This window comes from Podarcis pityusensis, assembly GCF_964106645.2.
Source record: "Podarcis pityusensis genome assembly, chromosome: 13".
Taxonomy (NCBI): domain Eukaryota; kingdom Metazoa; phylum Chordata; class Lepidosauria; order Squamata; family Lacertidae; genus Podarcis; species Podarcis pityusensis.
Genome location: NC_138038.1, coordinates 53,023,468 through 53,045,950, shown reverse-complemented (window position 1 = coordinate 53,045,950; position 22,483 = coordinate 53,023,468). Strand labels below are relative to the sequence as shown.

Sequence of the window (22,483 nt, the reverse complement as noted above, 5' to 3'; positions counted from 1 at the left end):
AGGCAGTAAACGCCCCTGAATAGCAGGTCCTGGGAATTGAAGCAGGGAAAGAACCACTGTTCCTGCATGTAAGGCTTCCCTTTCAGACATCATCTGGTTGGCCACTGTGAGAACAGGATGCTGGACTGGACGGGCCACGGGCCTGATCCGGCGACGCTCTTCTTATGAACACATGGCGAAGGGCCTGTTTGCTCCCTCCGCACTGGGTCTCCACACTGTCTTTAACCCCCCCCCATAAGTGAAAAATTATTATTATTATTATTATTATTATTATTATTATTATTATTAAAGTTATATGCCTCCCTTTGCTCAAAGATCACTGGGAGGTTAATAGTGATGCTCACCTTCTCTGGCACTGTGTCCATGACGAGGTCCCCGTACATGTTCATTACCTGCCCAGAAAAAAAGGAGGCAAATAGGTTAGGGGTCAACAGACAAGATTAATTTGTGGTCAGGAAAAAGGACTATATTCACACATGCGGTGGGAATGTAATCTGGTTAAAGAATACTGGCAAAAGATTATAAAGGTAATTTCTGGACTATTTCAAGTAAACATAGAAGTTAATAGGGATTTGTTATTTTCGGGAATACTGGGAAATAACAAAGTAAAGGGTAATAAGCAAGAGTTGTACAAGATTATGATTCTAGCTGGAATGGCAGTTACTGCTTTGGGATGGAAAGAAAAGGCCAAATTGAATATGGAAAAATGGAATGATTATGTTTTTGAATACGTACAATCGGAAATATTCGCACAGATAGTGGTAGAGGATAGATGGGAAAATAAATGCCAAAGAATCACAAATAAATGGGCATTTTACAGGAACTGGATAGAAAGAGGGGAAGCTTGAATGAACAGACTGTGTACATGGATAAAGATATGAAGAAGGAAGGCCTGACAGGGGGCGGGGAGGGCTGGAGTGGGGAGGGAGGGGAAAGGGGAAGGAAAAAAAAAAGTAAACCAGACAAGATTTCTTTAATCTCCTCCATCTCCTCCTCAAAGGAAACGGCAGGACCCCTTGCTAGGCTCCACCCTCCGGATTTATTATGCCAGATAGCATTCATACGTCCATTCACAGCGATATAAAAAAAATCTGGAATTTGATTACTGAATTCTCGATACAGGTTTTGTTTCAGCGTTGATTGCTTTTAACCTTTTCCGTAGAATGTATCTGGCCTGGTTTTGGTGTTTCTGCATTTTGTGACTCTCCTGCTTCCCTTCCTACGCTGCGTTCCTTATTTCTCCTGATCTGACCTCAAGAGGTGCCAGGAACAAGGCCAGCCAGGATGTTTTGCTATTTCTGTTCTTGAGTGAACATCGGGGGGGGGGGGGGAATAAGCCATCATCTCTCCTTGAAGATCTTTGACAGGGAAGTCAGAAAAGTGACTTGACTGTCAACAGCCCCTACTGAAGGCTAGGTTCCCAAGGTGTTTGGGGTTAAAGTGCGACAGTCAAGACCAAACGTTTTGGGGCACCCCAAGGAAGCTGATACCAGTGTGGAGTCAGGCATTTCACATCCCATGATCAGTGAACTTCCTTGATGTATACAGGAGAATCCTTTATGACTCTTTGTGTGTTGTGTAGAAGTACCTCATATAATATCAACAACCTCAGATATGCAGATGACACAACCTTGATGGCAGAAAGTGAGGAGGAATTAAAGAACCTTTTAATGAGGGTGAAAGAGGAGAGCGCAAAATATGGTCTGAAGCTCAACATCAAAAAAACGAAGATCATGGCCACTGGGCCCATCACCTCCTGGCAAATAGAAGGGGAAGAAATGGAGGCAGTGAGAGATTTTACTTTCTTAGGCTCCATGATCACTGCAGATGGTGACAGCAGCCACGAAATTAAAAGACGCCTGCTTCTTTGGAGAAAAGCAATGGCAAACCTAGACAGCATCTTAAAAAGCAGAGACATCACCTTGCCGACAAAGGTCCATATAGTTAAAGCTATGGTTTTCCCAGAAGTGATGTATGGAAGTGAGAGCTGGACCATCAAGAAGGCTGATCGCCGAAGAATGGATGCTTTTGAATTCTGGTGCTGGAGGAGACTCTGGAGAGTCCCATGGCCTACAAGAAGATCCAACCTCTCCATTCTGAAGGAAATTAGCCCTGAGTGCTCACTGGAAGGACAGATGCTGAAGCTGAGGCTCCAAGACTTTGGCCACCTCATGAGAGGAGAAGACTCCCTGGAGAAGACCCTGATGTTGGGAAAGATGGAGGGCACAAGGAGAAGGGGATGACAGAGGACGAGATGGTGGGACAGTGTTCTCGAAGCTACCAGTATGAGTTTGACCAAACTGCGGGAGGCAGTGGAAGACAGGAGTGCCTGGCGTGCTCTGGTCCAGGGGGCCACGAAGAAGCGGACACGACTAAATGACTAAACAACAACAACAACACCTCATATAAGCTTTGTTACGAATTTGTTCGTAAAAGTCCTTTCTAATTGGGGGTTCACTGAGCAACTGGTTGGGAGAGGGCTGCCGTATTTCCTGCATCAGAGTTCCTACGGATCAGGGCATGGGTAGGCAAACGAAGGCCGGGCCTGGATCCGGCCCAATCTCCTTCTAAATCTGGCCCGCGGTTAGTCCAGGAATCAGCGTGTTTCGACATGAATGTGTCCTTTTATTTAAGATTGCATCTCTGGGTTATTTGTGGGGCATAGGAATTCGTTCATTCCCCCCCCCACCAAAAAAATATAGTCTGGCCCCCCACAAGGTCCGAGGGACAGTGGACCGGCCCCCTGCTGGAAAAGTTTGCTGACCCCTGGATCAGGGCTTCTAGCAGCCAAATCAGAACAAAAAAACGCTTTCTCCTGTTGCTACGATCACACAGGTAGAGTCAAACTCTGGCCAATCTCATGAAGTTTACCAATCTACTTTATTGGTAAATAAATAAAGTAAAATAGAATTGTAGAGGCTGTTCTGCTGATGGACTCTGAGAAACGTATCCGGCTATTGCAATTTGCAACTGGGACATCAATAATAATAATAATAATAATAATAATAATAATAATAATAAATTTTATTTATATCCTGCCCTCCCCAGCCGAAGCCGGGCTCAGAGCGGCTAACAACAGTAAAGTGATAAAACATTCTAAAATCATTTCATTATAAAATTAATTCAAATCAAATTAATGGCAACCATTGGGCTAGAGTTCTGTGAAGAATTGCCAAAGGAGGGAGTCAGGCTGTGCCCTGGCCAAAGGCCTGGTGGAACAGCTCTGTCTTGCAGGCCCTGCGGAAAGATGTCAAGTCCCGCAGGGCCCTAGTCTCTTGTGGGAGAACGTTCCACCAGATCGGAGCCACAGCCGAAAAAGCCCTGGCTCTGGTTGAGGCCAGCCTAACCTCCCTGTGGCCTGGGACCTCCAAGGTGTTGCCATTTATGGACCTGAAGGTCCTCTGCGGGGCATACCAGGAGAGGCGGTCCCGTGGGTACGTGGGTCTTAGGCCATATAGGGCTTTGAAGGTTAAAACCAGCACCTTAAACCTGATCCTGTACTCCACCGGGAGCCAGTGCCTATGAATGAATTTGCTGAACTTTACGGTTCAAATGGTCCTCAGCTGTTTACAGTAGAGCAGTGGGGAAGCCCAGGCACAGCCTGACCCCCTGCTTTGGTAATTCTTCCCAGAACTCTAGCCCAACGGTCGCCATCAATTTGATTTGAACTGATTTTATAATGAATTGATTTTAGAATGCTGTATTATTTTACTGTTGTTAGCCGCTCTGAGCCCGGCTTCGGCTGGGGAGGGCAGGATATAAATAAAATTTTATTATTATTATTATTAGAGTTGGGAGGTGGTCCGGGGTGGAGTGTCATCCAGCCCACCCCCCTTCAATGCAGGAATCTCAGCTAAAGCATCCACGACAGATGGCCATCTGACCTGTGCTTATAAACCTCCAAGGAAGGAGACCAAATCCTCCAGAGGGAGTCCGTTCCACTGTTGGAACAGCTCTCACCACCAGAAAGTTCTCCCTAATGTTTCGTTGGAATCGCCTTTCTTGTCATTTGAATCCATTAACTGGGGCCCAACCCTCTGGAGCAGCAGAAAAAAGGCTTGGTAATAATAGTTTTATTAGTAGGACCCCGCCCATGTGCCTGCGGTGGCCCAGTGGGCTTGCTCCACCTTCCATGCGATGCTCTTTCAGATATTGGAAGATGGGCTATCGCATCACCTCTAGGTCTCCTCTTCTCCCTCCCTCAACCGTTCCTCATCCGGCTTGGTTTCCAGACCCTTTGGTCACCTCCTCTACACACCTTGCAGCTTGTCAATACCCTTCGTAAACTTCGTAACCCCGGTAAAATTAGCAAAGATTTATCATACAAATGATAATTTATGTTGGAAATGCAAAGAAAAAGAAGGCATTTTTCACCATATGTGGTGGACGTGTCCTAAGGTGAAGGACTTCTGGGGAAAGATTCATAATGAATTGAAAAAAATGTTGAAAAATACATTTGTTAAGAAACCAGAAGCCTTTCTAATTGGAACTATAGGATTGGCATTGTCCAGAAAAGATGTTAGATTGTTTTTGTATGCCGCTACAGCGGCAAGACTGCTATTAGCTAAAAATAGGAAATCTCAAGAAATACCAACGGTAGAAGAATGGCAGATGAAGATGTTGGACTTTTTGGAGCTGGCAGACCTGACTGGAAGAATCCACGATCAGATAGAGGAGGAGTATCAAGAAGATTGGGAGAAATTTAAAGGATATTGTAATATAAGATGTTGAAAGTACCAAACAGGCCTAGGATTAGAATAAGAATGAACTGTAAAAAATCAGGGACTAGATTATTAAGAAAAGAGAAGAGGATAGTAAATTGAAGAAGTTAATTTTATGAGAAATAGGATTTGCAGAGCTGTTACAAAGTGATTCAATGAAATTCAGTTAGGGGGGATTTGAGGAAGTTAAATTGGGTATAACATTATTTTGTTTTGTTTTGTTTTCTTTAGTATTGTAATGTATGTTTCTTTTTGTGTGTTATATATGTTTGCGATAAATGTTGAAAATTAATAAAAAAAATTGGGGGGGGGGGAATACCCTTCGTAAACTGGGGTGCCCAGAACCGGACACAGAACTTAGCTTACTGTACACTGGTCCCAGAAACCCGGTGGAGAAGATCTGAAATGTCACCCCCATTTTGCAAATGGAGAAACAAGAGAGAGGCCAGGCCCCCCCCCCCCCGATTTACAGCCACTTCCATCGCTTGGCGGTCTCATCACGCCAGTTCTCCTAACTGCACCACCGCTGGCTGTGCCTCTTCCCCCCATACTTTCCTCCAGCCAGTCACCTTTCTCTCCCCCCCAAAACCCCCACCTCCCAGTTTTTTCTCCCTAGCCCCGTTCGCCTCCGCAGCCTACCTGGTCGTTGAGCCAGTTGGGCCCGTAGAGTGTCTGCAGGTCGTCCATGGTGACCACGTGGCGCTTATAAGTGACCCGGAAGGTCCGAACCATGGCATTGCCCGGCAAGCGCTGGTAGGACTGGATGAGTTGGTTGACCATGCCTTTCCTGTAGGGTCCGGAGAGACCCAGAGAGGGATGACCGTGAGAAGAAAAATGCCACGGGGGACAGCTCTGAGAATTTGGGTATACAGTGGCACCTCGGGTTAAGTACTTACCGTATTTTTTGCTCTATAAGACTCACTTTTTCCCTTCTAAAAAGGGGAAATGTGTGTGCGTCTTATGGAGCGAATGCAGGCTGCGCGGCTATCCCAGAAGCCAGAACAGCAAGAGGGATCGCTGCTTTCACTGCGCAGCGATCCCTCTTGCTGTTCTGGCTTCTGGGATTCAGAATATATTTTTTCTTGTTTTCTTCCTCCCAAAACTGGGTGCGTCTTGTGGTCTGGTGTGTCTTATAGAGTGAAAAATGCGGTAATTCGTTCCGGAGGTCCGTACTTAACCTGAAACTGTTCTTAACCTGAAGCACCACTTTAGCTAATGGGGCCTCCCGCTGCTGCCGCGCCGCCGGAGCACGATTTCTGTTCTCATCCTGAAGCAAAGTTCTTAACCCGAGGTACTATTTCTGGGTTAGCGGAGTCTGTAACCTGAAGCGTATGTTACCCAAGGTACCACTGTACAGTGGTACCTTGGTTCTCAAACGCCAAAAACCCAGAAGGAAGTTTTAATTTAACCCAGAAGGAAGTTTTAATTTTTATCATCTACAATACTGCCTTATTCATTTTATAGTACAGTGCATTGATTATTGCTTTTGTTTTATGGATCCATGGTCTCGTTAGATAGTAAAATTCATGCTAAACTGCTGTTTTAGGGGCTGTTTTTAAAAGCCTGGAACGGATTGATCCATTTTGCATTTCATTCTATGGGAAAGCGCGCCAAAAACCCAGAAGGAAGTGTTCCAGTTTTCGAACGTTTTTCGGAACCCGAACATCCAATGCGGTAGTTGGCTATTGTTTCAGGGTGCCTGCACCAATCAGAAGCCGTGCCTTGGTTTTCCAACATTTCGGAAGTCAAACGGACTTCTGGAACGAATTAAGTTTGGCGCTTTTGTTTTTGCTATTTGTTTTGCGTTTTGTTTTTGAGAGCTTTTCGGTTAATTTGTTTTTGTGACTGTGTGGAACCCAGTTCGGCTACTGATTGATTGATTGTGTGACTGCGGAAACGGATAAAAGCCCCCCATCCAAACTAATTAAAACTAATTTTTTACTTACTTTTTTTACTTACTTACTATTATCAGCGCAGGTAAGTAAAAAATTAGTTTTAATTTTTATCATCTACAATACCGCCTTATTCATTTTATAGTACAGTGGTACCTCGGGTTAAGTACTTAATTCGTTACGGAGGTCCATTCTTAACCTGAAACTGTTCTTAACCTGAAGCACCACTTTAGCTAATGGGACTTCCTACTGCTGCGTTGCCGGAGCACGATTTCTGTTCTCATCCTGAAGCAAAGTTCTTAACCCGAGGTACTATTTCTGGGTTAGCGGAGTCTGTAACCTGAAACGTATGTAACCTGAAGCGTATGTAACCCGAGGTACCACTGTACAGTGCATTGATTATTGCTTTCACTTTATGGATCCATGGTCTCGTTAGATAGTAAAATTCATGCTAAACTGCTGTTTTAGGGGCTGTTTTTAAAAGCCTGGAACGGATTGATCCGTTTTGCATTACATTCTATGGGAAAGCGTGCCTTGGTTTTGGAACGCTTTGGTTTTGGAACGGACTTCCGGGATGGATTAAGTTCGAGAACCAAGGTACCACTGCACGCAATATTCGTGTGTGCGCCCTAACCCTTGGAACCAAACGCCCGTAAGATGCAGTCATGCTGTAAACAAAGCAGAGTCTTAACCGAAGCCAATCCAGGAAGTCGGGTCTGTAAAATTACTAAGCCCTGGGCATCAGGTGCCCACCTTAGCCCCAGGCGCTGAAAGAAACAACCGAGGCCTCCTGGTCGAGCCCCTCACACTCAGCTTTAAAGCCACGTGGAGCCTCGATTTCTGGAGACCGGGTGCCCTCACCCAGCTCTCTCTGCCCCTCCCCTGCCTGGTGTGATGGCCTGGGAATCTGATTCAGAGGCTGAACCGGAGGAGTCCCAGCCTGCACAGGAGTCCCTGCCTCCAGGGCCGGCTGAGCTGGGGCAGGGGCTTGAGTCTGAAGGGCCTGCACCTGTGCCGGATCCTCAGGAGCAGGCACCAGGTGAATCCACTCTGCCTCCGGAGGTGGTTGAGGATCCACTGCCTGCAGGTGCGCCTCTCCCAGCCCTGTCAGGGGAAGGTGAAGCTGCCCCTGGGTCCAGTAACCCTCCAGCCTCTCCTGAGCTGCAGAGGCTCAGGGCAGAGAGGTGGAGGGAACTGGGTTCTCCCAGGAGGAGTGCTCGCCTTAAGGCCAGGAGAGGCGGGTCACCGGTGGGCCGGGACCGCCCCTGGCCTCAGAGGGGATAAAGGCCAGTCAGCCCAGTCCCAGGTTGCGGGAGCAACGACGTTGGAAACCTGTTTCTGCCAGCACCCAGACCTGTTTTCCCGGAGTTCCCGGCCACGCCCGGCTTCTTGCTTTGGACCCCGCTTCCCACTTGGTGGACAGTCTCCGGACCCTCGACCCAGGACCGGACTTTGACCATGCCTCACGGTAACCCCCCCCCCCGGACCAGCACACCTGGAGACAGAGTGGAAGGGGATGGAGTCAAATTCCCCCGAGCGGGAAGAGAGGCCCTACCTTTGGGGTGTAGAGAATTCCTGCTGGAAGATGTCCTCTAGCTTCTCCACGACTTCGTCCACGCTGATGGGGATAAGGCTGCCGTACGTCTGCAGGAACTCGTCCAGGATGTCTGGCAGAAACGGCAGGAGGAGAAAACTGAAGCCACGGGAGCCTGGCAGGCTTAAGGGAGCCCAAGCCACAGAGTTTATTGTGGGGAGGTATGGATGGACACTGCTTGGGCGCCCCTGAGAACAGCCTGGAGGTGCAGAAGCCTGTTTTAAATATTAAAAGTAGGCTCTCTCTGGATGGGAGACAGGGCGGTGTGTGTGTGTGTCCCGCTATGAGGTCATATCCAGCAGAATTAAAACTGAACCTCTTGAATTCCAAATTCCGACACCATATTCTATTACACTGGTACCTCGGGTTAAGAACTTAATTCATTCCGGAGGTCTGTTCTTAACCTGAAACTGTTCTTAACCTGAAGAACCACTTTAGCTAATGGGGCCTCCTGCTGCCACCGCACTGCCAGAGCACGATTTCTGTTCTCATCCTGAAGCAAAGTTCTTAACCCGAGGTACTATTTCTGGGTTAGCGGAGTCTGTAACCTGAAGCGTATGTAACCCGAGGTACCACTGTATTGTACATTTGTGATTCAATTACAGTGGTGCCTCGCAAGACGAAATTAATCCGTTCCGCGAGTCTCTTCGTCTTGCGGTTTTTTCGTCTTGCGAAGCACGGCTATTAGCGGCTTAGCGGCTATTAATGGCTTAGCGGCTTTAAGAAAAAGGAAACAAACTCGCAAGAACTCGCAAGACTTTTCGTCTTGCGAAGCAAGCCCATAGGGAAATTCGTCTTGCGGAACGACTCAAAAAACGGAAAACTCTTTCGTCTAGCGAGTTTTTCGTCTTGCGAGGCATTCGTCTTGCGGGGCACCACTGTACTTTGTGTGCGTTGATCTCAAATTATCATTGCTTATTTTTCTTATCAATAAATTTACTTTATCTTTTTTTTGTAAACCATTCTGAGGGCGGTTGCTGGCGGGCTGTTTTCCTTTTTTACCATCCAGCAGTGTGTACATTTTATGGCACAGATAAATAAAATTAATCTGTGTTTGTCGTGAAACCCCTGTTGAATCAGGCCAATGGTCACTCCAGCCCGGCATCCTGTTCTCACAGCAGCCACCCAGATGCCCCAGTGGGAAACCTGTAAGCAGGATCCGACCCCAAGAGCAAGTCTCCCCTCTTGTGTTTTCCAGCAACTGGCCTTCGGAAGCATCACTTCCTCCAGCTGTGGAGGCAGAGACACAGCCATCCTGGCTAGGAGCCATCAATAGCTTTCTCCTCCTCCATGAATTTGTCTAGACCTCTTAGAAATCCATCCACATTGCTGGCCATCTCTACCTCCTGGGGGAGAGGTTTCCACAGTTTGACTGCGTTGCACAAAGGACTTCATTTTAGCTGTCCCGTTTTACATGCCATCGAATTAGAGCGGATGTTGTAGTCCGCACAGGGAACAAAACTACAGATCCAGCCCTGGTCCGAGGCACAGATCCTCATGAAGCTTCAGGATTATTATTATTATTATTATTATTATTATTTAACCCGAGGAGAGCAGAACCACCAATAAACAACCAAAGACAGCTGTGGGCATGAGAGGTGACCTAGGAATTAGTTGTTTAGCGGGGGATCCCTTGAAAATAATTTCGAGCCCCTTGGAAAAAAGCCGTGTTTTTGCATTATGCTGAAGCTAAACACAGGGACGCGGATGGCGCTGTGGGTTAAACCACAGAGCCTAGGACTTGCCGATCAGAAGGTCGGCGGTTCGAATCCCCGCAACGGGGTGAGCTCCCGTTGCTCGGTCCCTGCTCCTGCCAACCTAGCAGTTCGAAAGCACGTCAAAAGTGCAAGTACGACTCCGGTGGGAAGGTGAACGGCGTTTCCGTGCGCTGCTCTGGTTCGCCAGAAGCGGCTTAGTTCTGCTGGCCACATGACCCGGAAGCTGTACGCCGGCTCCCTCGGCCAATAAAGCAAGATGAGCTCCGCAACTCCAGAGTCGGCCACGACTGGACCTAATGGTCAGGGGTCCCTTTACCATTTTTAAAGCTAAAAAGCCCTGAAGCTGTGATCTGTAGTGTTCCGTCAATGGAGACAGATTTGATCTGTGATTTACACGGGAAGGAGATAAGCCCCTTAGGGTGTGTGGGTGTGGGTGTAATTTTAAAAGCATCCATTTTAAAAGAAATTGTGTGTGTGTGTGTTCCCTTTTGCACTCTCCCCCTTCCCTGACTTCCATGCCTTCCTCATTTTCTGCCTCTCTTTCCATTCCTCCAGATGACTCCCCCTCTCCCCTCTTGGCCACTGAGCTTCCTGTTCTTGAGTTCTCTTCCAAGCCTTGGAAAGCACGGTCTGCTGAAGGAGGAAGTGGGAGGAAGAGAAAGAGAAAGAGAAAGAGGGAGCACGCTTTGGTCTTCCAGCTTCCTTCTGTAGTTCTACGTGCTTTTTTTGTGGGGGAAAGTTATTGCCTTCACCATATCATGTTAAAGCAGGCAGTGAGCTGCTGGGGAAGGAGATCAGATGGGGCCAGGGGAAGTCCTAAATACACAATCCTGTTTTTTGTATTACCGTATTTTTCGCTCTATAAGACACACTTTCCCCCTCCTAAAAAGTAAGGGGAAATGTGTGTGCGTCTTATGGAGCGAATGCAGGCGGGAGGTTCTGCTCAGCGCTCCCTTTAAAGAGCCACGTGGAGCAGGTGTGCGGCTCTTGGGGGCTTTTCCCCGAGGGGGAAGAAAGCTGCAGAGATAGCGCAGGATAGTGTGCACCCCGGAAATGATCTCTTTCAGCTTCTGCCTTCTGGAAGAAGGTAAAGGGTTACTGAGACTAGGACTAGCCGCAGGAGAAACAGTTTCTATCCAAATGCGATTTTGGTTTTAAACGCAGTGTAAGGTAGTCTCTATGGGAGTATATTGTATTTAATTAAGGGGTATCAGAGATTTTAGGGGGACAACCAGGCTGGGATAGCAGGCTTGTTGGTTTCTGAATGTCTGATGCAGATTTTCAATTTCATTGTTCTGTATGGGACAATGACAATAAAGATTACCATATCGTATCATAGCCGAGGGTAGCGAATGCTGCTAAGAGGCCCAAGGAAACTAACCAGACAGGACTCCCCCACGGCCCCCGGAGCACCCAAGGCTGTTTCCCTCCTCCAGCTGGGCCTGAAGCCAGATCGAAGCAACCACCACCGTCCAAGACAGTCTAGGGGCAATAGCCTTGAAGATCCCATGTGGGGGGGAGAAGGAGGGGACTGTTTCATCTGCTTGCCCACCCACCCACCCATTCTGGCCCCCTCTCCTTACTGTGGACACATGTGATGTGTTCTTCTCTCAGGGGGCTGTGCTGGGCTGCCTTTTCGCCGGTCCTCTCTTGGCTGCCTTCGGTGGCCAGGTCGCCTTCGAGCCTGATCCCGGAAGGATCCAGCGGCCTGTCTTTGTCCCGGGGCCCCTGGAAGAGCTCCTCCGCCGCGTGGCCCCCGATGCTACAGACGTTGCTGATGAGGATGGTGGCGTCCGTGACTCCGGGGAGGGAGCAGAGGTCGCCGTCGGGAGTGAGGGAGGCAAAGCCGTTGGGGAGGGCGTCCATGGGGCCTGCAGCGCGAGAGAGAGGCGGGAGGGTTTCAGAGGCCTCGCAGGGACCCACATGCGTTAATAGCAGCACCCCCCAAAAACTACTACACATTTTGGAAAGCGGTTTCTCCACCCGTCTCGTGAGATATCGGCGCCAAGCTTGGAGCGACGAGGCGGGGGAGACTGTTCTCTTCAGTGTTTGGACACTGCCCCAACCCATTTTGAACCAAGACGATTCCAAACGATTTTGACACCTCTGAGGTTATCATCGACCAAGATGGTGGGCTGGAACGTTCAGGGCTGCACTGATTTTTAACCAAATATGAAAATAAACTACCGTATTTTTCGCTCTATAAGACGCACCAGACCACAAGACGCACCTAGCTTTTGGAGGAGGAAAATAAGAAAAAAATATTCTGAATCTCAGAAGCCAGAAGAGCAAGAGGGATCGCTGCGCAGTGAAAGCAGCAATTCCTCTTGCTGTTCTGGCTTCTGGGATAGTTGCGCAGCCTGCATTCGCTCCATAACACACACACACATTTCCCCTTACTTTTTAGGAGGGAAAAAGTGAGTCTTATAGAGCAAAATAGGGCTGTGCACTGGTTTGGTAGGAAGAGGAGCTCTAACCTCAGGACTAGGGGTGGGAGGCCAGAAAAACCAACTACTGCCCCCATTTGTCCAGTGCTGAGGGTCAGGCGACCTCTCATCTATGGCCCCCATGGTAATGGAATCTGTTTGATTCGGGACCAGATCCTGGCCAGGTATTCTCCAGGTAAGTGCCATGCACAGCCGTAGAAACTAACAAATTACATTATCTATTTATAAATCTCAGGATTTCCCCCCCTCACCCCCAGAATTCCTGGGCAATGCTGGGCACTTTCCGATAGTCTACTACAGTGAATATTTTTGTTGTTTTGTCTTTTTGCAATGCACTGGATGCCTCTTAAGATTTGATTGGCCTCCGCCTATCCTGGGAGACAACAGAGGAGGACTTAACCAAATTTCTCATGACTGTTCCTGAGATCAAAGACCAGGTTTTTTTTTATCTGTGTTTGGATGTAACTGGACGCCATTTAGATGGCAGAGAGAAATTCGAAATGGGAGTCTCCTTCTGGCAACTCCTGGAGCCAAGCTGGTGCCTAACGTCTTGCTCTGCTTTTCCTTTGGGAAAAGTGAGAGGGGGTCTTGTCGTCTGGGCAGCCCAGGACCTCCAGACACACTGCCTGGTCTTGTGCCCTGGCAGAGCGAACTTTTCAAAGCTGCACTGATTCTAACCACCAACTCTGAAACTGCACTGATTTCTTAGATCTCTTGAGCGATACCTGGTACGGTACCTGCTGCTTAAGAATATAGGGAAGAAGTTGCCTTATTACTCGGACAACTGATCCATCTAAGCTCAATAAGATTTACTCCTAGGGAAAGCAGCTCTCAAGAGCAGTGTTTCTCAGACTTGGGTATGGACTACGACTCCCATCATCCCTGACCGCTGGTCCTGCTAGCTAGGGATGATGGGAGTTGTAGTCCAACTAGTGATGTGAGGTGAGAATATTCTCGAGAATGAGAATATTCTCTGCTAGAAAATTCTCCGGAGAATATTCTCCACAAACTATAAATTCTAATGTAAGAACCAGTTTTACAACCCACATTAAAAAAACTAGTAAATAATAAGCCAAGCTGTAATAAAAATTTAGACCTTCTATGAGCCTACTGTAATAATATTTCAAGTTTAATGCTATAATATTGTTGTTTCAAATTTAGGCCTACAACCACAGTTTTAGAACTACTTAAGTATTTGCAGTAGGCCCACTGTACTATGTTTCCCGTGTAATGCTACAATTTTTGTGCTCTTTTATATAGCCGGTGCGGGGACGCGGGTGGTGCTGTGGGTAAAACCTCAGTGCCTAGGGCTTGCCGATCGCATGGTCGGCGGTTCGAATCCCCGCGGCGGGGTGAGCTCCTGTCTTTTGGTCCCAGCTCCTGCCCACCTAGCAGTTCGAAAGCACCCTCAAGTGCAAGTAGATAAATAGGTACCGCTTTATAGCGGGAAGGTAAACAGCGTTTCTATGTGCTGTGCTGGTGCTGGCTCGTCAGAGCAGCTTCGTCACGCTGGCCACGTGACCCGGAAGTGTCTCCGGACAGTGCTGGCCCCCAGCCTCTTAAGTGAGATGGGCGCACAACCCTAGAGTCGGACACTACTGGCCCGTACGGGCAGGGGTACCTTTACCTTTATATAGCCGGTACGATTGATATTATGATGGTCATTTCAAATTTAGGCCTATCAAAGAATGTGAATTCACTGCGTTGCCCCATTGAATAGAAGTATCCGTACAGTTTTTGGTTGCCATCTGAACAAGTACGTTAACTAATTATATAATTTTCAATGCATTAAAATGAATATTCTCCTATTTTAACTGAAAATTCTCTAATATTCTCATTAATCGAGAATATTCTGCAAAAGATTATTCTCGAGAATTTAACATCACTTAAGTCCAACAACCGCGGAGTTTGAGAAAACCTTGCAGTGCCTTGAAGGGGGCCATCTTTCCCAGTCCAAATCTGAGGTGCTACGGATTGAACCTGAAACCTTTGCCATGGAAAGGAAGTTCAGGTGCATTACCACTGAGCCTGTCATCAGCACTCTCCACCTGGTACCTCCCTAAGGAAGAGGAGGGACAACAACACCCATTCTCCATCGACCTGGCCAGGACAGACTGCCACCTGCCTCCACCCCATTCACAGGCATCCCACTTGGTCTTCGTAACAATTGCGTAAACAGATGTGCATTGTCTCCTCTGCCATAGCATCTATAAACACCGTATTTTTCGCTCTACAAGACCCACTTTTTTCCTCCTAAAAAGGAAGGGGAAATGTGTGTGCGTCTGATGGAACGAATGCAGGCTGCGCAGCTATCCCAGAAGCCAGAAGAGCGAGAGGGATCGCTGCGCAACGCCTCTTGTTCTGATGCCTTCACAGCGATGCACGATGAGGGATGGACGGGAGCCCTTACGGAGCCCCTTCCGTCCCTCATCCTGCTTCGCTGGGAAGCCAGCAGACCAAGAGGCGCTGTGCCCCTCTCCCTCTCGCTCTGCTGGGTTCAGCAGAGCAGTGCAGCGCCTCTTCACTGAGAGCCAGTGTGGTGTAGTGGTTAAGAGCGGTAGACTTGTAATCTGGGGAACCGGGTTCGCATCTCTGCTCCTCCACATGCAGCTGCTGGGTGGCCTTGGGCCAGTCACACTTCTCTGAAGTCTCTCAGCCCCACTCACCTCACAGAGTGTTTGTTGTGGGGGAGGAAGGGAAAGGAGAATGTGAGCCACTTTGAGACTCCTTAAAGGGAGTGAAAGGCGGGATATCAAATCCAAACTCTTCTTCTTCTTCTGCTCTCACAGTGGCCAGCCAATTGCCAGATGGGCAGGGTATAAATAACAAATTATTATTATTATTATTATTATTATTATTATTAACCTCCAGTGAAGGACAGGAGAGTCGACCGCTGGCTAAAGTGAAGCGAAATGCAGAAAACTTCAGGTAGTGTAGTGGTTAAGAGCGGTAGTCTCGTAATCTGGGGAACCGGGTTCGCGTCTCTGCTCCTCCACATGCAGCTGCTGGGTGACCTTGGGCCAGTCACACTTCTCTGAAGTCTCTCAGCCCCACTCACCTCACAGAGTGATTGTTGTGGGGCAGGAAGGGAAAGGAGAATGTTAGCTGCTTTGAGACTCCTTTGGGTAGTGATAAAGCGGGATATCAAATCCACTCTTCTTCTTCAGCGAAGCAGGAGGAGGAAAGCAAGGGGCTCCCTAAGGGCTCCCTTCCTTTCCTCCTCCCACTTCGCTGAAGAGTGTTGCTTCGTCTCGCCTGCCTCCTCCGATCCCCCCAGCAGGGACAACACTGCTAGGCAGCCAGTAGATCCAGCTTCCCCAAAGGGGCGGACGGACTGGTGGCCCCTTAGCCTAATCCTCCCTCCTCCTTCCTCTTCAACATTTGATTCAGAATATTTTTTCCCTTGTTTTCCTCCTCTAAAATCTAGGTGCGTCTTATGGTGCGAAAAATACGGTATCTGGTGGAAACAGGGAGCAGAGGGGCAAGCGGCGTTCCCAGAGGCTCACCTAGTGAGCAGCCGGGGCAGGATTCGAACTCGGCACTATCCAGCTCACACCCTTCACCGTGATGCTAGCTCACATCGCGCACAAACACGGTGGAAAGGCACACCAGTTTAAAAAGCCACAGGCAGTTATTTAAAACTGCGGCAGGCCAGGTCTGACAGGCTTCCCCTACCCTCGACAGTCATGCCTCAGTGGGAGAGAAGGGACTGGGAAGGATCTTTGCATCGGCTTTTCCCAGCTCCATCAGGAACCTCCCGCCCCTGAACTGTGCCAGTAGGGCGTCTCCACCCCCATCATTCAGCCCGGACGCTAAGGTCCACCTCCGAGGGCCTTCTGGCGGTTCCCTCGCTGCGAGAAGCAAACCTACAGGGAACCAGGCAGAGGGCCTTCTCGGTGGTGGCACCCGCCCTGTGGAACGCCCTCCCACCAGATGTCAAAGAGAAAAATAACTACCTGACATTTAGAAGACATCTGAAGGCAGCCCCGTTCAGGGAAGTTTTCAATGTGTGACATTCTAATGTATTTTTAAACTTTGTTGGAAGCCGCCGAGAGTGGCTGGGGTACGAATAAATAATAATAATAATAATAATAATAATAATAATAATAATTGTTGTTGTTGTTGTTTGGAAATGGGAAATCAGCTTTTATTTTCCTCTTCCCTCCCTGCCCCCTTTCCTTGTGTGCTGTGTTCTTGTGTTTTTTGTTAAGAGTTTAAGCCTGAGGGTAGGGATGGTCTCGTTCTGATTGTGCGTAAACTGCTCTGGGAGCGTTTTTGGAGCGGGGTGCCGAATAAATACATGAATAAACAAGAAACGCAGCACGCTACAGGTAAGCCACACAGCGCTAGCTATTAGCTAGCCACCACAAACGCCAGGAGGGGTCGAAGGGCAGCGGTTAAACGTGAGCTTTACCTCCGTCTCCATCCAGGCTGTGCTCTGCCTCTCCGCACTTTCTAGTCCTGGGGGAGGCGTGGGCCCCTCCGCCAGGGTACTTGAGCAGGCCGGTGGCTTCCTCCTCCAGCTCGGCGGCTCCGGGGTCTTTGTCGAAGCTGACCCTCTGCAGCTCCACGTACTGAGGGTAGGGCGAGGCGTCGTCCATCAGGGCCCCCAGCAGGCTGAGGCGAGAAGAGGCCGGAGGGGGCGAGGAGGAGGACGACGCAGGGAAAGCCCCGTCCAAGTCGTAGTCCAGGTGGGGCTCGGGAGGGCGGGGCTTGAAGCGGGCGGGGCGGGGCCTGCGTTTGGCCCCGCCCCGGCAGTCCTCCTCCCGCAAGGGGCAGCTTTTCTTGTATAGAGGGAGGTGGTCGTCGTCGGGCTGCGAGCCGGGCGAGAGGGACAGGGACGACCGGGCCCGCTTCGCCCCCGCTGCTCCCCCTCCCCGCCGGCGCCCCCTGGAGGCCATCTTGCCCCACAGCTTCCAATGGAAAGCCAGGGAGGAGCTCTTGGCGTATAGGAGCATGCGGAAGGCCCGCAGGGCACGCCGGCGCTGGCGGCGGAAGCAGCGTGCCCTCGGCGCCCCCAGAAGTTGCGGGCGCCTCCGGGAGCCGGTGCCCGCGGCCACGTCGAAGGGCCAGGCCCGGCCCCCGCTCCGGGGGACCTTCACCCTGCCGGCTTTGCTCTGGGCCGGGTGGGACTGGCCCACGCCGGCCACCTCCCAGCCGGACATGCAAGGGAGGTCCCACCTCCCTTCTTCCTCCTCGCTGGCAGAGGACGAAGGGCTGAAGCCCAGGGGCTGCTTCTTCGCGTAGGCCAGGCGCCGGTTCCCCTCGAAGCAGCCGCCGTGCTTGCGCTCCGGCTCACCCCACTCCTGGGAGGGGCGGCACAGCTTGTCCCGGTGCCCCGTGGGGTCGCGGAGGCTGGGGGACGGGCCCCCCCAATACTTCTCGTCTTGAAACATTTCCTTCATGGTGCCGACGCGGCTGCGGGGGGAGAGAGAGAGATAGAGAGAAAAGAAGATCTGCGTTACGGTCATGGGAGAAGAGTAGAAGGGGCTTCCGCATTGTGAAAACCAGAGGCGACAGAACGCATGGAGATACCAGTATACCTGAAGGAGCTTCTCCACCCCCATCGTTCTGCCTGGACGCTGAGGTCCAGCTCCGAGGGCCTTCTGGCGGTTCCCTCCCTGCAAGAAGTGAGGTTACAGGGAACCACGCAGAGGGCCTTCTCGGTGGTGGCACCCGCCCTGTGGAACGCCCTCTCACCAGATGTCAAAGAGATAAACAACTACCTGACATTCAGAAGACATCTTAAGGGAGCCCTGTTCAGGGAAGTTTTTAATGTATGACATATTAGTGTATTTTTGGTATTTGTGGAAGCCGCCCAGAGTGGCTGGGGAAACCCAGCCAGATGGGCGGGGTACAAATAATAATAATAATAATAATAATAATAATAATAATAATTACGGAGATGGCTGCTTGTTTAGCATAGTGTGCACGACTAGCATCAGGCACAGGCAGGAGACGTTGTACAGAACGCAGAAACACTTAGGTGGACGTAAGACCCAGTTCCTGTCTGGCCCTTCCCACTTGCCTTCAAGCAACTTTTCCAAATAACTTTGCATCCACGAAGACCAGACAGTGCTTTAATGTATTTAAGAAAAACCACAAACACCAAAGCACGTCGGAAGCTGGACTGCGTAGCTCAAAGACTACCCTTTCTGCGCACATGGTGGCTCAGTGGTTAAGGCAGTGGACTAGGCTCTGAGAGCATGGGTTCAAATCCCACCCTCGGTGTACGCTGGCAGTTATGTTTTGAGAGCCAGTGTGGTGTAGCCATCAAGAGTGTCAAGACTAGGAGGTGGGAAGGACCAGGGTTCAAATTCCCACTCAGCCATGAAGCTCTCACAGGGTGACTTTGGGGAAGTGGCTGCCTCTCAGCCTAACCTCCCTCACAAGGTTGTTGCAATGATCCCACAGGGATGGGGAGAACAACATATGCTACCTTGAGCTACTTAGAAAGTTTGTATATAAATGCAATAAATAATGAAACGTTCAGATAACTCAGTGCCCTTTTTCTTCCCTTTCAAAGCAAGGGAGAACGTTTGCCCCTGAAGATATTTGCACAAAGGTATAGGGGACGCGGGTGGCGCTGTGGGTAAAAGCCTCAGCGCCTAGGACTTGCCGATCGAAAGGTCGGCGGTTCGAATCCCCACGGCGGGGTGCGCTCCCGTCGCTCGGTCCCAGCGCCTGCCAACCTAGCAGTTCGAAAGCACCTCCGGGTGCAAGTAGATAAATAGGGACCGCTTACTAGCGGGAAGGTAAATGGCGTTCCGTGTGCTGCGCTGGCTCGCCAGATGCAGCTTGTCACGCTGGCCACGTGACCCGGAAGTGTCTGCGGACAGCGCTGGCTCCCGGCCTCTAGAGTGAGATGAGCGCACAACCCTAGAGTCTGTCAAGACTGGCCCGTACGGGCAGGGGTACCTTTACCTTTTTATCTGTAAAATGTGACTCCAGTTTGAGCCACCGTTTGGGAAATTGTTCCTCCATTTTTCTTCTTCTGCATCTCAAGTGGTGGTAGGCACACAGTTCCCAATACCGATTCCTGGCTCCTTTTAAACTAGTCTCGCATGTTTCAGGCAGATTAGGGGGAAAGCTTTCCGCACACCTGAGATGGCTTGGCATTCCCCTGCCAACTGGACTGCTTGCTCATTATACCTGGCTGGCTTCACTCAGTGTGGGTGTGACATCCCATGACAGAAAACTCCGCTGCCAAAGAGGGAGCTGAACAAGACGGTCCCTAAACCAGGGCTGGAAGCTCAACTGAAATATCTGAACATGCAGGAGCTAGCAGCAAAATTTGGGTGGGCTTCCTGGCTCAATGAACGCCAACCTCAATGAATGCCCCCCCCAGCCTCAGGCAAGGGAGCTACTACCTCATTATTCACTTAGTTACAGGACAGATAAAAGGACTTTTTCACGTAACACATACTTAAAACTACGGCACTTGCTCCCACCGAAGGCATTGATGGCCATAAACCTAGATGGCTTTCAAAGAGGATTGGACAAATTCATGGAGGAGGAAAGGGTTATGGATGGCTAGTAGCCATGATGCCTCTGCCCTGTCTCCTTCTGAATCCCAGCTGCTGGAAACCATCGGAGGAGAGTGTGCTCTGATGTTCGGGTCCTTCTTTTGGGTTTCCCACAGGCATCTGGTTAGCAGCTATGAGGATGCTGGACTAGATATGGTTCTCTTTGGCCTGATTTAACAGGTGCTTCATATGCCACGCAAAGGGGGTAGAAGAATGCAGGTTCAAGAGGACATCGCAGAAAACCGAGGGTTTGACACAAACCTCAGTTTGCCAAGGGAAGTGTAACTTGGGAAACTGAGGTTAGTGTCAAACCCTCAGTTTTCTGCATAAGCCAGTACAGTGGTTACATACGCTTCAGGTTACAGACTCCGCTAACCCAGAAATAGTGCTTCAGGTTAAGAACTTTGCTTCAGGATGAGAACAGAAATCGTGCTCCGGCGGCGCAGCAGCAGCAGGAGGCCCCATTGGCTAAAGTGGTGCTTCAGGTTAAGAACAGTTTCAGGTTAAGTACAGACCTCCGGAACGAATTAAGTACTTAACCTGAGGTACCACTGTATAAAGGTAAAGGTACCCCTGACCATTAGGTCCAGTCGTGACCGACTTTGGGGTTGTGGCGCTCATCTTGCTCTATGGGTCGAGGGAGCCGGCGTTTGTCCACAGACAGCTTCCAGGTCATGTGGCCAGCATGACTAAGCAGCTTCTGGCGAACGAGAGCAGCGCATGGAAACGCCATTTACCTTCCCGCCGGAGCAGTACCTATTTATCTACTTGCACTTTGACGTGCTTTCGAACTGCTAGGTTGGCAGGAGCAGGGACTGAAGAAAAGGAGCTCACCCCGTCGCAGGGATTCGAACCGCCAACCTTCTGATCGGCAAGTCCTAGGCTCTGTGGTTTAACCCACAGCGCCACCCGCGTCCTGTACCACTGTATAGGAGAGTGTAACTCCATCTCTCTCTCTCCTATACTGGCTTTCAGTATGGGAATAAGGCTGGGAAGGCGAAGTGCAAAGGAGAGAGGAAACCAAATCGCACCGTCTTGCCGTTTACTTTGACTGACAGTGCCTTGCTTTGGCAGAGACATCCGGCCACCTGAGCGTCTTTTACCTGCAGATGCTTAAGACACCAAGTTTTCTGAATGCAAAGGACCTGCTGTCCCACTGTGGACCCAACTGGAAGGTAGGAAAGTGCCCAACTCAGACCTTTGGGGGCTCCATCCATCTCACTACTCTGACTGGCAGCAGTGGCATTCCATCGTTTCAGGCAGGAGCCTCTCCCAGCCTTACCAAGAGACGCTGCTGGGGATCAAACCTGGACCTTCACACATGCACTACCCCCAAGCCAATTCCCTTTCCCTCCAGAGGTGTGCACTTTGGCTCAGCAACACACAGGCGCTCTCCAGGGTTTCCTAAGAACGGAAGAAACGCCTGCTGGATCACCTAGCCCAGCACCCTGTTCTTACAGCACCCGACCAATGAGAAACCCGTAAGCAGGATGTAACTGCAGTGGCGGCCTTCTCCCCTACAGCAGTTTCCAGAAACAGCATTCAGAAGCATCGCGGCCTCCGACTGTGAAGCCGAAGCAGTAGCCCTCCTGCCATCAACATAGTCCTCTCCTCCCGGAGGCTCCTTCCTCCTCTTACCTGGAGACGCCGCTGGTGGCTGAACTCAGGACCTCCTGCATGGAGCCACAGAACGGTAGACTTGGAAGGGACCCCCAGGGTCATCCAGCCCAACCCCCTGCAATGCGTGCAGAGCAGGTGCTCTAACCACTGCCCCGCCATGCCCTCTTCCCCTTCACTGAGCAGCAAGCAGATATATATACAGTGGTACGTCGGGTTACATACGCTTCAGGTTACATACGCTTCAGGTTACAGACTCCGCTAACCCAGAAATAGTGCTTCAGGTTAAGAACTTTGCTTCAGGACGAGAACAGAAATCGCGCTCCGGCGGCACAGCAGCAGCAGGAGGCCCCATTAGCTAAAGTGGTGCTTCAGGTTAAGAACGGACCTCCGGAACTAATTAAGTACTTAACCCAGGATACAACTGTGTGTATATCTATATATATATCTATATATATATAGGCAAAGGTAAAGGAACCCCTGACCATTAGGTCCAGTCGTGGCCGACTCTGGGGTTGCGGCGCTCATCTCGCTTTACTGGCCGAGGGAGCCGGCGTACCGCTTCTGGGTCATGTGGCCAGCATGACTAAGCCGCTTCTGGTGAACCAGAGCAGCGCACGGAAACGCCGTTCACCTTCCCACCGGAGTGGTACCTATTTATCTACTTGCACTTCGTGCTTTCGAACTGCTAGGTTGTCAGGAGCAGGGACCGAGCAACAGGAGCTCACCCCATCGTGGGGATTCGAACCGCCGACCTTCTGATCGGCAAGTCCTAGGCTCTGTGGTTTAACCCACAGCGCCACACACACACACACACACACACACATATATATATATTTCTTCTCCAGACACAAACAGGCCAAGTTTCCCTGCCACCCCCACCCCTTGCACAGTCCTGCACCCTGACCTCCCTCAGCCCTTTAAGAAAGGGGCGAGTCCTGCTTGCCAGGGAATCTAGGTGCACCTCT

The 22,483-nt window shown here is 50.1% G+C and overlaps 1 protein-coding gene across 1 annotated transcript in view; it reads right to left on the bottom strand.

The window, feature by feature from the left end:
* The window catches only part of SENP3 (SUMO specific peptidase 3), a 39,001-nt gene that overhangs the window by 16,105 nt on the left and 413 nt on the right, over window positions 1-22,483 (bottom strand). Inside the window, exons 2-6 of the mRNA XM_080979739.1 lie at window positions 16,787-17,790; window positions 11,509-11,796; window positions 8,169-8,280; window positions 5,361-5,508; window positions 345-392 (exon numbers count right to left, since the gene is read on the bottom strand). Coding sequence (XP_080835865.1) covers window positions 345-392; window positions 5,361-5,508; window positions 8,169-8,280; window positions 11,509-11,796; window positions 16,787-17,777 — 1,587 coding nt within the window. The 5' untranslated portion in view covers window positions 17,778-17,790. The remainder of the gene's footprint in view (window positions 1-344; window positions 393-5,360; window positions 5,509-8,168; window positions 8,281-11,508; window positions 11,797-16,786; window positions 17,791-22,483) is intronic.